Source organism: Passer domesticus, chromosome 7 (genome assembly GCF_036417665.1).
Source record: "Passer domesticus isolate bPasDom1 chromosome 7, bPasDom1.hap1, whole genome shotgun sequence".
NCBI classification, from domain to species: Eukaryota; Metazoa; Chordata; class Aves; order Passeriformes; family Passeridae; genus Passer; species Passer domesticus.
In genome coordinates this window covers 55,263,722-55,278,816 of record NC_087480.1, presented here as the reverse complement: position 1 = coordinate 55,278,816, position 15,095 = coordinate 55,263,722, and the positions used below count along the sequence as shown (strand labels likewise).

The 15,095-nt window shown below is 42.9% G+C and overlaps 1 protein-coding gene across 2 annotated transcripts in view; it reads left to right on the top strand.

Annotated features, from left to right (window-relative positions):
- Positions 1-15,095, top strand: part of LOC135305308 (BEN domain-containing protein 5-like) — an 876,852-nt gene that overhangs the window by 725,091 nt on the left and 136,666 nt on the right. For both annotated transcript variants that reach the window (XM_064428810.1, XM_064428809.1), the window contains exon 9: positions 7,398-7,509. In XM_064428810.1, the coding sequence (XP_064284880.1) occupies positions 7,398-7,509 (112 nt within the window). The remainder of the gene's footprint in view (positions 1-7,397; positions 7,510-15,095) is intronic.

Sequence of the window (15,095 nt, the reverse complement as noted above, 5' to 3'; positions counted from 1 at the left end):
TATCAGGATATAAAGCCAAGGTAAACAGCTGAATTAAGGTATAACTGAAACCCACTCAAAACCCAGTCATGATCCAGTAATACCTTACCATTTTCTAGTAATCTCTGACAAAGTTAGATGTTTCTAATATTCTGTCCACTCACAGTGCATTTTTTGTAAGATTTGGAGAAGCCTTGAGTACAGTCAGCTTCCAGCAAATCAGAGTTAGGTGCTGGACATGTAACATGCTGTGTAAACCCAAGTTGTCCTAAAAAAGTCCTGTCCTTGGCCTCTCAGATAGAACGGTTCAAACTAGTGGCTGTCTTTTATGTAAGCCAATTTTTGTCTCAGTTGCTCTTTTATGAACTGGGGACAATGTGGTCCCCTCTTGTACCAGTGCTGTTGGGAAAATTAGTCCATCAGTGCTTATAAAGCAGTTGTCTCCTGCAGTGCTGAGCACTTTAGAAAAGCCACAAAGAGCTGAATAGCTCTGTCCTTGGAGCAGGCTTTGAGTAGCATGCAGTAAGCACCAGTCTAAGGATGCATATTGAACAATAAGGAAAAGCCAAAATATTGAATAGTCCACTCATTAATGACCAGGGAGGATCCTGTGAGAGAATAAAATCAGAGCCTGTGGGAAAGCACCCTGTGCTCCTGCAGTCAAAGGCTGTGCCACAACAATGACAAGCACAGGGCTGGAGGAAGGCTCTGTGGACCTGTGCGATGTCCTGACTTTTGGGAGCTCAGCGTTGTGACATTAAGGTTGGCTCCTTTGACTGCAGCTCTCTGTGTGTAATGGGTCTGGCAGGAAGAGCTGAGCCAACTTCTGGGGGTGTTCCTATCATGCTGGTCTACAGGCAACAGGATGTGTCTTTCCTCTTTCCTAAAAGTGAGAATTCCAGATTTGTGTGCCAGGCAGGAAAGGAGATGTGGTGTAATATGGAGGAATCCCATCCTACAATAGCTGGAGTATTCTCTAATAATTATGAGATGTGTTGTATGTCTGGCTATTTGCACAGTCTGGAGAAGGCCAGAAGTGGGAACAAAAGCACAACTCAAGAGCAGCCATGTCTTTAGAAATGTGTGTATCAGCTGTCTTCTGTGAACCACTGTGATGATGAAAACACCCAACCTGCCCCTCCAGGAATGTAGACAGACCCAAAAAAAATACAAATGTTTTAAAGAAGGGTTGTTTATCTAAAGGGAAGCATTTGTTAGGATATTGTGGGGAAGTGTCAAGTAGATAGGGCAGGAGGGCCTAGAGGAGTTTGACTTGTTGACAGTGTGAGAGTACAGTAAATTAAGCATATATGAAATTCTCTTTCTCTGTGGTTTGCAGCTTGTAATCCATGAGCAGGTGGCTTTTGAACAACATCAGAAAAGAAAGTTTATATAATACTGCATTATGGGCTACATACGTGAGAGTTCTGAAGGCCCTGTGCCTACAGTGGAAATATTTTGGGATCCAAAAGCTGGAAAAAAACCCCTGTCTCCTGTGTCATTAAGTCAGTGATGTGTTTGGTTTTGAAAAGGCCAAACAATGAATCAGGCTTTAAAATGGAAGCACTGTAGGTGTTGCCAGTAACTTGTTTAAAACACCTGAGTGCCCAAGATTGGCGCGGCAGTGACTCAGATCCAGCTGGGAGCAGGAGTCTGAGAAAGCCTTCCCGGGGCAGGACAGATGGGACTGGCTCATTTGGAAAGACCCACACATGGGCACAGGCTCTTCCTGGGGGAGAGCTTTGCTAAACTGGGCTTGCATCCCAGGGGAAGTGCTGGAAACCCTGTCCCACTGAAAATTGGGCTGGGCACAACGCAGATGTGAAAACAGGCAGGGTCCTGTGGCATCTGCTGGGTGAGCTGCCCTAGGGAGGGGATCTCACCCTCTGACACACCAGGCACACTGACAGGGTGGAGTTCTCCTTTCTGTGGGATGGGGCTTTATTTCCAGCATGCTGCTTTGTGCCCAGGAATCCTTCTGGCATTACCTGGGGTGTGTAAGGAGAGTTAGTAGAAGAATTGAGACATATCCTGAAGATCAGAGAGTGCCCGTGTCAGGAGGGGCTGTGTGTCTTCCTTGGTGTGTGTGCCTGTGACACCTATTACCAGCCCTGAGAAATGCATGTATTCATCAGAAGGAGAAAATATCCCTTTGTGTTTATTCTTATTTAACATTGTTTACACAGAAAATGGAGAAACACATCTTTAACCGTCATGTACGATTTAAAATTATGTCAGTACACCCGGCAGAGCTCATTCTGCAAACATCTACTCCACCGTGTGGTTTCTGCGAGCTAATGCTGCTCTCTGCACGGGCAGCCTGCTCTGCCTGGAGCACACTGCAGTGCTGCTGTTAAATAGCCTTTGTGAAGCTTTCCAGAGCTCTAAATTAAAAATGCAAAAAGCTGGGGAGGAGGAGAGTGTTTTCAGAGCAGGGGTTCTCTGTAGCTGGAGCGTTAGGATGTCTTGCTACCTAATTGCTTTAGAATATGTGGGCTTGAATGAGTCCTTTTTAATGAATAATAGGCAAATGCATAAATCTCAAACCCCAAGCACCCAGACGGTGAAACAGGCACTAATGAAGACCTGACTCGGCTGGCAGGTGTGGAGTTGATTTGTAAAACGCCGCGAATATATCAGTTTTGAAGTGATATTTGTGAAAAGAAGCAAATCTTCTGCGTGCTGCCCTTGCCTTCGCTCCCTGCTGCCTCACACCTGCTCCTGCTCCGTGCCATCCCTGCTGCAGCCCCCTGGCAGTGCCTGCTGCCCCTGCCTTCCAGGGACCAGCTTCCCTCTGTCTGCACTCTCACTGCAGTGACGGGGGGGAAAGCAGTGCTCCCCCTTCCCCAGTGCCTCTCCAACCCCAAACCCCAAACCCCAACCCTGCTGGCGGTGCCACGCGTGGGTTGGAGCTCCCTGGCTTTGTGTGTGGAGATTATCTGGAGATTCACCTGGTGCTGATCCAATGAACCAACGCAGCCTTACAAAGCTGGAGGGAAGGGTGCAGAGTCCTCTTTGTAATGAATCACATGGCGTGAAAAAGGATTTCTTTACCTCCTTTCCTCCATTATTCTCCATATCTCACCTGGTGGAAATGGGTCTGTAAGGAGGAGATTTAGACTCACATGGCAGGAAAAATGAGCAGGGCAGGGAGAACTGAAGGTAAAGAAGGCAGAGTTCCTGGAGGTTTCTGTAACTTGGAGATTCCAGGAAGAAGAAATTCTTTCTTCTTCCTGAAAAAATAGGAAGAAGCCCTGAAAAATAAACCCAGCATAGGCCTTGGTACTAAATCCTTCCTCAGGATGTTTTCACTAAAGCAGCTGCATAAGAAATCCTTAAAAGTAGTGATGAGCTCAGTCCCAGAGGCAAAGGGTTTCTGTCCAGAGGACTGCCCAGCAGGCTGGGTGCTGCTCTGAACATCTTTGGTTTTACTGAGTTGAGCTGGTAACCTCTTCAGATCTGGCTGCCTCCCAAGTAGGGAGGGATGAATACTGCAAAATGTTTCAGTTTCCAGTGCAATTTTGAAACTCATTTGCTTTGACTGAATTTGCACTGTGTTTATGTAAATTTATAAACACTGTAATAAATTTATCTACTTACAGAAAACAGAAATTTTAGAAAAAGGCTGGAAAACGTTGGTGAAACACAAATTCTAATTCAACAAGAATATTCACAGAACCTGATTTAAATGAGCATTCAGTCACGAAGCAGAAACACAGCATGTGGTCTGTATATCTAGCAAACTATAGCAGGCATAATCCAAAATTCAAACAATGGTTATCAGCTTAAATGCTTTAAATTACATATGTGTCATTTTTTGTGGCTCACAGTGACTATGTAACCAAAACATAGGTTTTTACAGGAGAAATGAAGACAAAAATCAGGCAATAGCTGCAAGTTGCTACTTTGCTTGCAGCTATCTATTCTGACTATGTTTTTTGCTAACCTGGGAGAGTCTGTGCCAGCACATCATTCTCATCAGGCTCTGTGGCACTGTGACCTGCCACCTTCATAAGAACATTCATGGGCATGATCATTAATGCTCTTGGAATGAGGTATCCTCCAGTGCCCTTGTTCCAACCCTCACTAATTCTGAAGCTGTTTTTGTCTTCCCTTGTACCTCTTGGAGTCTGTAATGTTTCCTGATTTTTTTTCTCTTCTGTGTTCCCCTTCTAAGATCATCCTTAAACAGTTCTTTGATATAATTTAGGGGTTTTCCCCCCTTGTTAATTTTATACTGAACACATTAGTTTATTTACAGCACAAAATTAATCTGTATAGGGCAGATTTGGAGGCACTTTATAAATTAGGGGAACACTTAGAGCCATGTGAGGAACTGCATTGAAGCCAATGACAACACTTGCACTCTGAGTAAAGAACTGGTCTCAAATATTGAGAGATCATGTATTATTTTAGAATACATTTGTTTCCCACCATGGAGCTGCTGTTTTCAGAGGATATCTGTATGTCTGCTTTGCCTACCCAGTGTTTGAAGCAGCAGGCAAACAGTTAAGCAGTGGAACCAGCAGCAAAGTGTTCCAGAAATTAGCTGGTTTAAGACTGGGAGGACGAATTAAAAAGCAGTGCAAGATGCAATTTTAAAGTTATCCTGTTCAAGCTCTTGCATTGGAGGCATTAGCCATGAGGGAGATCAGATCAGCTGGGAGCAAGATAATAAAATGAATGCAGGATCTGTAATGGGCATGTGGGAGGCTCCTGCCGTATGTTTTGGTCATGTCCTGATATACGTGAGCTTTGGGAGACAGTTCTACATGCAATAGAGTCAATAATCAAAGCTGAAGTACCAAGGAACACAACTTGATGTTTCCTTAGAGAGGCCACAAGTTTGCAGCAGATGAATAAAGAGAGAATGTGGTAGATACAAATTTGTCTTTAGGCAAAAAGGAAAGAAAAAAGACTTGAAAACTGGAAGTGGGAGAAAATATTACACTGTTTCCAGACTGGAAAGAAATAGTAATGCCTACATCAGAAAGTTAATTAATTGTTGTTACATTGATAAATATGTGATATACCACATCAAAGACTAGCTAAATGATATTTGGAAATTAATTTGGATTCCTATTAAACAGAGCTCAGAGGAGCTTCCCAAATGAATAACTTGTTTGCTAAGCATTGCTTCCTTCTGTTTATAAAGTCTTTTCAAGTAAAGACAACTATTTTCAACTGTTCTTGTTGTTTTAAATGAACTACGAGATTCATCACCAGACATTCCTGACACATCCGTATACTGCAAATTGCAATGCCTTACTTAGGATCTTATAAAAATTAGGTATTGCTTACCTCTTTTCTCTATGGGGATGACTTCAATAAAGTTATCTAAAAAGCCCCAACCCCTAAATTTAATATTGACAGTATGCTCATTTTCTCTAGTGTCAAATATTATTAAAAGAAAATGTAAATGTGACACATTAACTACATAAATATAGGTTCAGATTCTGAGCTCTTAAGAAAGTTTTTCTACAGTAAGAATGCTGTTTTCTTGGGAACTGTGCCAAAATACAGTGAAACTCGTGGCAGTTTCTGCTTTTATTAAATGAAAAACTCATTCCTCTCATTCTGCTCTTCTGCCAGTTTTATCCTGGTGTAATTCCACCTACATCTCTGGAAGTACTTCTGGTTTTTATTAATGTCTATGAGTTCAAAAGAAGATAGGATTTAGTAGAGCCGAGTTCAGAGAGTTTACATGCAGACAAAAAGAGAGAGAGAGAAAAATCTGACACAATATGCTGTAGAGTGGGATGGCAGCAACTTTCTCAGTTGTCTGTGGAATTGTAGTTGTTTAAAATGTCCAGGAAAAACAAAATCCATCTGGTTTCTATACAAGCAAAGAAGTGGCTGCCACGGCAAGGAGGTGGCTTCTGCACCCCAGCAAGCCACCCACGACAGCAGGGATGGAGCTGCAGAGCTGCAGTTGGGTGTTTGAGCTCCCAGGGAGCTGATGGCTGGGTTGTGCCAGCCCAAGGAGCAAAGCAGCTCCTGCTTGCTTGGATACCCATAGGAATTTTTACAAAAGAATGTCACATTAACTTTGTATCCTTTGGTTCATAGGAAAATATTTATTCATCAGGTTTGGAAATTAATTTCATCCTCTGGTTTCATTCCCTTACTTTTTAAAGTATTTTACCTCTGTTAGTTTTATTTTCCTTTCTCTTTGCCAATTAAACCTATGTTTTGGGCCTTCAGATTCTCAGATTTTTTTGTCAGAGGATAGCACTGCTGAAGTGAATCTCTTGTTTGCATAGGTGTGTTTAAAAGATTAAAGCTGAACAGACATTCTTGTAATAGACATGGGATCAATGAAAGCTCTTCTTTTCTCAAGAAGCTTTAAGGCTTAGCAGCGAGCTTGGTTTTTATTTTGTTTGTTTGTTTTAACTATGGATGAAGTTGCATCTCTGCCTGGGCTTTTATTATTTGTAGGGTCTTCTACAGAATTCCTGAGCAAGAATTTACCCAACTCATCCCAAGCTTAGCTTGAGATGACACAGCTCTCTTCCTGAATGTATCAGTAGCCAAAGGTTTTCTAGATGATCTCTGCAGCAGACAATGTATCTGATTTCCCCCTTCTCCTACTTGTGCCACTTCCAGCTTTCTAATTTCTTTTTCCAAATTTCAAATTTTCAGTTTTAGTGCTTACTCTGTCAACAGCCTCCTGAGTTTCAGTGGGGCCTCACAAAGAATTTGGATGCTACTCTGTGGGGCTGTGAGCAGCAGAATCCAAGTCAGGACAGTGTCCTGGCAGGGATCTGAGTCAGGGCAGGAAGGAGAAGGCAAGGTGGCATCCATGCTCCAATGCCTACAGGATTTGGATTTGGATTTGATGGCCAATAAGCATTTTAACTTGTTGATTTGGTTGGCTAACTTTTGTGTAGACAATTGCAGGAGGGGAAGAGACAGAGGCCCTGGGTTAGTGGAACAATGACATTCATGCTTTAAATCCCTTAAGCACAAACCTAATGGCCATTGATTACAATGCTCTGAAGAGCCCTGCTGAGTCAGAGCCTGAGTGAGGACAAGTGAAGGTCCAGGTTGGTGGTGCAGTGTGTGAATCACCCTCACAGTGCAGACCCTCAGCCAGAGCTCCAAAGAGAAGGGAACCTCCAAGGTCAGGCAAGGCTGTTCCAGGGCCTGGGAAAAGGCAAAGGACACAGTGAGCACAGGCTGTGGAGGGGAAGGAGGTGGAATGGCCAGAGCTGTTCCAGTTGATATTCTGGCTGGCCATGTTCTTTCTGAAAGGTGCCATTGCTGCAGGCTTTCCTCAGGGGAGCGTTTGCTTTGTTTCCCCCATGAGAACAATGTTTAACAACTTCAGCCACAGAATCTAACCCTAATTCTGCAGCTGACCCAAGGAGAGGATGCAGCCCTGCTAAGTCCTTTGTGTCTGTTTTGTGTGTGTGCAGGTGCTCCCTGATGGGGTTTGATCTGAACCGGCACTGGGCAAATCCCTCTCCGTGGGCTCATCCCACCCTGCACGGAGTGAAGGAGCTCATCATCGACATGTACAACAACCCGGTGAGTGGGGACAGAGCTGCTGAGCCCCCCTGGTGCTGACAGATCCCCCCCCACTGCAGGAGATCAGGGAACACTTGTGCTTTTGCCACAGGAAGCACCAGAAGTGGAGAAAGCGCGTGGAATGAAGTTCAGCTCAGATTAACAATAAAATAGTTCTGAAAGCAGGGCCTAAATTCAGCTGAGCTGCTCTCGTGCTCTGAGCTGGATTCAAAACAGCAGGCCCCCTAAACTGAATTAGGGAATGGCAGCAATGCTTAATCCAGGGCTCTGGCAGTGGTGGCTGGGTGGTGTGCAGGGCAGGAGGGGGAGAATATTTGCAAATATTATATAAACCCACACGCACACACTCATGCTCACTCAGAGAAGCAGAGGTGTTCTTGAAGGTGAAATCTTAGCTAATCAGAGGAGATGGATTGAGGAGAATATGGAGAAGAGGAGTGGGAGGGAGGCAGACAGCTATTGAATGTTTGACATCAAAGCGCAGAAGGATTATTGAACGTGGCACCTAAGAAAAACTGCTGGAAAAAAATGGAGATGGGTAGGAAAAAATCACTACCAAAAAATAAGAAGAGATTTTATAGATTATTATTTTTTTCATTATAGGATTCCTGGTATTTGTCTTTTCTTTTTGCTTCTCACGATGGAGAGGGAATTTGAATCTTTAAGTCCCTGAAGTTTTGCTAATTTTTCCTTTTGTTTTTTCTTTCTTTCCTTTTTGTTTCTGTGAAAAAGAACCTTGCCTGCCTTGCTAATAAAGAAAGAGGATTCTTACCCCTGGCTACATCATGTATAGAATAAGACCTCCTTTAATTTAACTCCTGGTTTTCCCAATACATCTTAATTAGACTTTTTATCTTCCAGTAATACCTGTACAGAGGAGTTTTTAGGTACAGGGAAGAGAGGTTAATAGATAGGATTGTTACGTATGGACTGGAATCCAATTTCATGAAAAATATTTTCTTGGACCACTAATTCTTTGGCACAGAATTTGTCTTTCTATTCAGTTTCTGCAGCACCTTGCACTGTGCCTTGTCTCTGACCAAGGCTCCTAAACTCTATTAAAGTGATGATGATAATGATGGAAAAGCACAGAAAGGAGCTTTGGAGCCAGCCTAGTCTTTCCTCTGTTTTCTACCCCAAAAGCAAGACAATTTTCCTTCTAGACAATGGAGTGAGCATGCAGATTGCTTTAAGAAGAGGTTTTTTCCAAGAATGAAGAGGTCTTTAAACATTACAAGGAAGTTGGGTGTAGGGAAATGCTTGTAGCCAGTAAGGCAACAAATCCTGGCACTATTAAAAGTCAGTAAAGTAAAGCTATTCTTGGAGGTAGGGGGAAGTTCTTTTCAGCTTCATCCCATTCTAAGGAATCTTTGAAAATTCTGGTAGCTTCCAGCTGTCCTGTGTGTGAAGAATGAATTAATGTGCTTTGGTGGCTAAAATGAAAAATCAAAAGAACTGTTTGGTGAGAGCTGATCTGAAATGGAAATTAATTTTTTTTCTCCATCTTTCTGTCTCCCACTCTTCCCAGTGATCAACCTGAGATGTACCAGTTCATTTCTTTCTGAGGGAAAGAAAAGGGAGCTGTTTAAACATTTAATTTTCAATTTTTTTTAAACTACTTTTTAGATTTTTTTTTTTAATTAAAGTACCAGCAAATTCAGGTTGCTGTTCAGAATTCCATTTCTCAGTGAATTTGCTACCCACCAAAAAAACCTTCTTGCCTGGCCTTGCCAACACCAGCTTTTCTGGCAGTTTCAGGGATGCTCAGCAATGCAATACAGTATATGGGATTACTGTTATTCTCAGAAAGTACCAGATTCTTAGTCCCTCTGATCCCAGTAATATTGGTATGAAAAGACCATATCCAAAGTGCTGGGACAAAAGGAGGAGACAAGCCAGCTGCCATGGCACTGTCCATGCACCATCCTGCTTTAGCAGTGACTGCATTTATTAAGTTATGACAGAGTTCCAGAATAAAACCTGCTTTGAATCCCTTCAGGCAGCTAAAAAATTTTAGGTGCCTTTCAGGGGTAGAGTGTTACTTTCAGATAATACATGATAGATGGCTGGCTGCATGCACAGGTGACCTGCTGCAGGAGAGCTGGTGTCAAACTGTGCCACATCAGGCATTTTGCATTTGAACACGTCTGTCCTGCCACCCTCTCCTCATCCAAAGTCTTCCCACACTGGGGAAAATGAAATGAAATGCAAAACCCAATTCCCTGAGAAATTATGTAAGAAAAAAATAACCTTCATCCCTCCCATTGCAGACAAGATCTGCTGTGAAGGGCTGCCCACAGAAGACTGGATTGTTTAAAGCAAGGGGAAGTTTGGCTTCATGTTGCCATTGCAGAACAGCTCAGTGCAGGACTTTTAGACGTATTCATTCCCTTAAATCACTTAAGGAAAATTAGCTGCCATAAGACCATAAAACCATGTTTTAAATATTGCTGCATAGGAGGATTTTTCTTCTGCTCTGCAGTATGGGAGATAAGCTCTTTCCTTTGAAAAAAAAGTTCATTCTGGAGTAGGGAGGATGAGTGACACAGAAATAAGTGAAGTGGGTATGAGGCACACGCACAATGCCACAGCTACAGTGATTCCAGCACTGAGTGTTCCAAGGCTGAGTGTTTGCTGTAGTTACTGTATAAAAATAATCCAAAGCACTTGAGGTTCACTGTTCTTCTGGGTTTTATGAAGTGTTCTTATTTTATTTTGTTTTATTTTTAAAGTGTTTCAAATTCTGAAAGGACCACATTGCCCTTAGGAAGGAATGGATGGATCGAGAAATGAGAGAACAATAGGAAGATTTTGATCTCCTTGCCACTGATTTTGACACAGTAACTCTGATGATCAGCGTCATTATGTTGACCCACATGGAGTGAGGGGATATTCTCAGCTGTTTCTAGTGGTACCAGTCTTGCAGATGAGACTGAAGTGATTGTCTCCTCTAGATCATGTGCTGCTGGCTGGGGAGATTTCTGTTCCCAAGCACCTTTCCCTGCCCATACATGAGCAAGCAATGTCCTCCCACCACTCCACCAGCTGATACCTGCTGATGGTTTCCCTGTCTGTGCTGGAGCAGGTAGCAGAATTATCTCAGAACGTGATTGTACTGTTTAAACCAACTTAGCTGGCTCTTGTTTGCAGTTTGTTAAAGCATGTTCCTGTCAGCCATTCCAGCACCCTTTAAAAACAGATTTAGTGAGTGCACTCAGGTCCTGTGTTCAGTGTCAGCTCAGCACTCTTGCTATGAGCACTATGATATGGCCTTTACTCACAGGGGCTGGTGTTATTCTCCCTTCTAGATCTCTCCCTCACCGAGTTCTCCAAATGGAAAACTCCTACTTAATAAGCAGATACTCAGTGTTCTACCTTCAGTGCTCATGGTGCAGCCTTGTCCTCTGTTTACTGTGCCCTGTGCAGAGCCTGCTCTGAAGATAGAACTGTTAATCTCCTCGTAGGCTCTTTTGTTCTGCTCATTGCTACACCCTGGGAGCATTGCAGAAGTGTGGATTATTTCTGGCAGGGGACCCCTGTGAGAGACAAATGTTTCATCCTTGTGTGGATAGGAAACAGTTATGATCACACGTGCTCATTTGTGATAGATGGTTTAGGATGTCCGGAATCAGATTTGTTTAATGTCATTCAGCAAAGACTGATTCCTTCACTGTCTTGTGTTTACCCCTTGCTTCTGCAAGGAAGATTGGGATAGATATTTCTCTCATTTGGTTCTCCTAGGACCTAGAGACAAGGAATAGGCTGTGACTGATGATTTGGGATGAATCTGTTTCGAGTAATTTGCTCCTCCCAAGTGAAAATGTAGACATGGGATTCAGGGCTCCCAGGCACTCTTGCTGCAACACTGGACTTTGTGTACTTTCTTCTGTGTGTCTTCTGTTCTGTCTGTTTTCCACCTCCTGTTGAAATGAAGCTGGAGTCCTACAAGCAGATGATTCCTTTGCTAGATGCTGTTCATCTTGTGCCCTGAGTGAGCCAGAGACCCATCCAAAACTAAAAAAACCCCACCACTTAAGGGATGTGCTCCTCAATTAGCATGTCCTTTGTCATGCACATTTATACTAAAATTTAAATTATTTCTGCAAAACTGACTTTTCTGTATCCATTCCTGACTTTGGAGAGCTTGATGTTGCGGCCCTTGCATACTTTTAATGCTATTCTGGGTGAAAGTTTTCAATGCAAAATGAAAGCCCCAGCATGCTAAACTCTGAGTCATCTGCTGGGCTGGAACCTTTAGATCCAACACACAGACATCTGCCACAAGGGCTGATGAATTAGCTGGTAGAGAATGGCAATCTGCTATTGCTGTGGACAGGAAAGAGGGAGGGAAGGAGCCTGTGGGCTTTGGGGGTATCTGCTGACAACAGCATTAGTAATAAGACAGGATGAGTAAACACAATACTATAGGCATGAGGAAGGTTGGTATTTAAGGGTGAATGACACCTTTTAAGTCTTTGAGGATTTTTTTAAGATACTATGTGCAGGCTCAGATTTGAACAAAATCATTATTTTCCAATCTTCCTGTCTCTGAGGAGGCCTGGCTTTTGATCCACATAGGTTTGAGTGGGCAAGCAGTACAGGGGAATTAGCCTGCTAAGTCAATGTAACTGGATTCCTCAGCAGATGACTGTGTTCCTCTTTGGAAAGAGAATATATTTGCTTTCTTCCAAAGTTATTGATCGTACAGTCCTCTGGGTCCGTGTTATCTCTCCCCGGGCCCTTCTTTAGAGGCTGATGGGTCTCCTCCTAGGCCTGAATATCCTCAGATTATCCTGCACCTCACTGCTGCAGGAAGACAGCAGAGAGAGCTTGTTTTGGGGAGAAAGGTGTGATCTCTGAGTTCCAGCTTGTGGCTGATAAGCCCTGATAACAGAAAACAGGTTAGGGTGAAGGCTGAGTGCTGTGTGAAGCAGGAGAGCTCCCAGATGAAGGGAACTACGTTGTCTCCCTCCTCTGTAACTCGTCAGAGCTGCCTGTCCTGTCCAGCCCAGCCTGGTGGTTTCTCTAGGTTTCCCCACTGCCACGGAGTACAGCCTCTCTCCCCCTGCTGTGCTCACAGACTCCCTTTCCATTTCCTGTTTCTGCCATTCTGGTTCTGTGTTCTCATTGCTGTCAGAAGGTTCAGGAGGTGTTCTTACCATCCAGAGCACTTCCCAGCTCTTTCCGAGATTAAATCTGGGTGTTGATGAAGTCCCTCCATCACTGCCCATCTTTCTGCTGCTCTGTTTCAGACACCCTTTAAGCCACCCACTGTCAATGCTGTTGCTCAGCCTACATCTTTTCTAGGCCTCCAGTGGCACCATTTGGGGTGTACTGTCAGGGAGAGGAGTTGTGACTGTGCAGGAGCTGTGGTGTTGTGGGACTGCTGCACATGCAGCACATCCAACCCCCCACGTTCCCCATTATCCTCAACTTTTGCAGTGAAACAAATCAGGATTTTTGTTTTTTCTCTTATCCCTGCCATATTTTGAGAGAGAAATTCTGTTTATAATGAAAAACTAAGTTACAAAATATAGACTTAGAATCCTGGAACTGATACTGTGCAGGTTGCAATTATCCCCAGTGGCAGCATTGCTTTAGTGACCTCACATCCTCTCTGCCTTGGGCAGTGCCATGTTCTTCACCAGACAACTCCACATTTAGAAAAATGCAGTTGGTCTCCAAGATATGTGTGCTTTGCTGGAGAGTGACATAAATTTTATTTTTGTCAGTCCTGTAAAGTGTGTCAATCTTAGAGGCTCTGCTTCCACTCATCTCCTGAAATGATGTTGTTAGTATTACCATCAATGTGATACTGGATATTTGACAAGTAAAGTACAACAACAGATTTTGCAAGGTTTTCACATCAAAACTGTACATTTAGGCTTCTTATGCTATAAGTCCTCAAGTAGCATTTTCTAATCTAACATTTGAATGACTGCAAGCAATTGTTTTCTCTTCAAAAATTCTTCTTTTCCCTCATCATCTCCCCTGCTCCTGTTATAAACTGGAGCAGCAAACCGGAAAATATTTTACTGGAAAATTATAAGCTCATTCTCATTCTAGCTGAAGCCAGTTTGGATATTAATAAATGTTTGGAAAGGCTGTGGATTGGGGTTTGGTGTTGCTCAGACTCACTTGGAGCCAAACAGATCAGCTGAGGTCTGCATCATCTGGTGTGGGGAGTCATAGCAGATTAACACAGGGTAATGAGCTCTGTAGCATCACACACTACCTGGCTCCATTTTGCTGCTAGCAGAGCTCTTACACTTCTTTCCCCTGCTAAACAACTCAGTAGTAGTGAATAATCATTTTTAACTCAATATTGAATTTTAGCAACCCACTAGGAAGTGATACTCAGAGAGTCCCCAAGACACCCTGGGCTGTCATTTGTACCTGATGGTTCTCACTCCAATATCAAAACAGCCATTGCCAGGCACCATCTTTTGCCAACAATCCTCAGGATAATATAGTATATGTTACTCTGAGCTCTTCTTAGGCAGAATGGCCAACATGCTGCCTCTTATTTCTCTCCTGCTGAAACTAGAGGAGGGATCCCCTCTGCTCGTGCAGTGTGTGCTCAGCTGTGATAGCCCCGTGGCCACTTGCTATGGCAATGCTTGTGTTTGTGCCACTTTGATGTTGCACAGTGCCCTGTGCCACTTCTCTCTTGCAAGCGTCTGTTGAATGAAGTGTAACTTTTCAGTATTTTGAAAATACCATTCTTGTTTCGGTTCTTTGTTGAACAGTAGCAAGGACAACCTTTCAGTGCTGTAGATTAGCAGTCTGATCTACCCATCATTGTCTGATTCCACAGCTTGTGGATTTTGACTATTTCACACCTTCCTTTTGGACCAGCATAATCAGAGTTACTAACGCTCTAGCTAACATTCTACTTCATATAGGCTGTTTAAAAGTATTCCCAGTAAACTCTGCTCATTGTTAAATAAGGATAAATTTGGTATCTGCTGACAGAAGCAAAGGTGGTGTGCATGATCAGTTTATTAGCTAAGGCATTTTCTGATAAGCAATCTCACTTGTGAGAGTTCAGAAGAATTATTTGGTTCCTTTCATGCAATTTTAACAATTCTACTTCCTGGAGTAAACATTCTCTCTTGATCTAGTAATATGTTCTATGTTTGTACCTGGTGAAGCAACTTCTGATCTTAGCAACTTTCTTCCCAAACTCCTTTAAACACACACAATATTCAAAGAAACTTGCAAATAGCAGAGCTAGTTTTACACTAGAACAGATTATTTGCAGGAGATGCTGAATCTTTGCCACTGGAGGGTTTTATGGCAGGTATTTATTGGAAAAAGGTTTAGATAGAGTTAATTCCCTTTTGAGGCAGTTGAATACACTCAATAAACTCTACAGATTTCCTTCTCATCTCCAATTAATCTATGATTTTTGTCCCTTCCCTTTGGTTTGCTTTCAACATGTAAATATTCATAAATATAAATGTATGTATAAAAGTGAATATATAATTTCTTTGGTAACTTTTAGGAATCATTAACACTGTTAGATGAAGTTCCACCTGCATCTGCGAACTCCTTGTTAAAGTGATAGTCAAGAAAGGATGTGC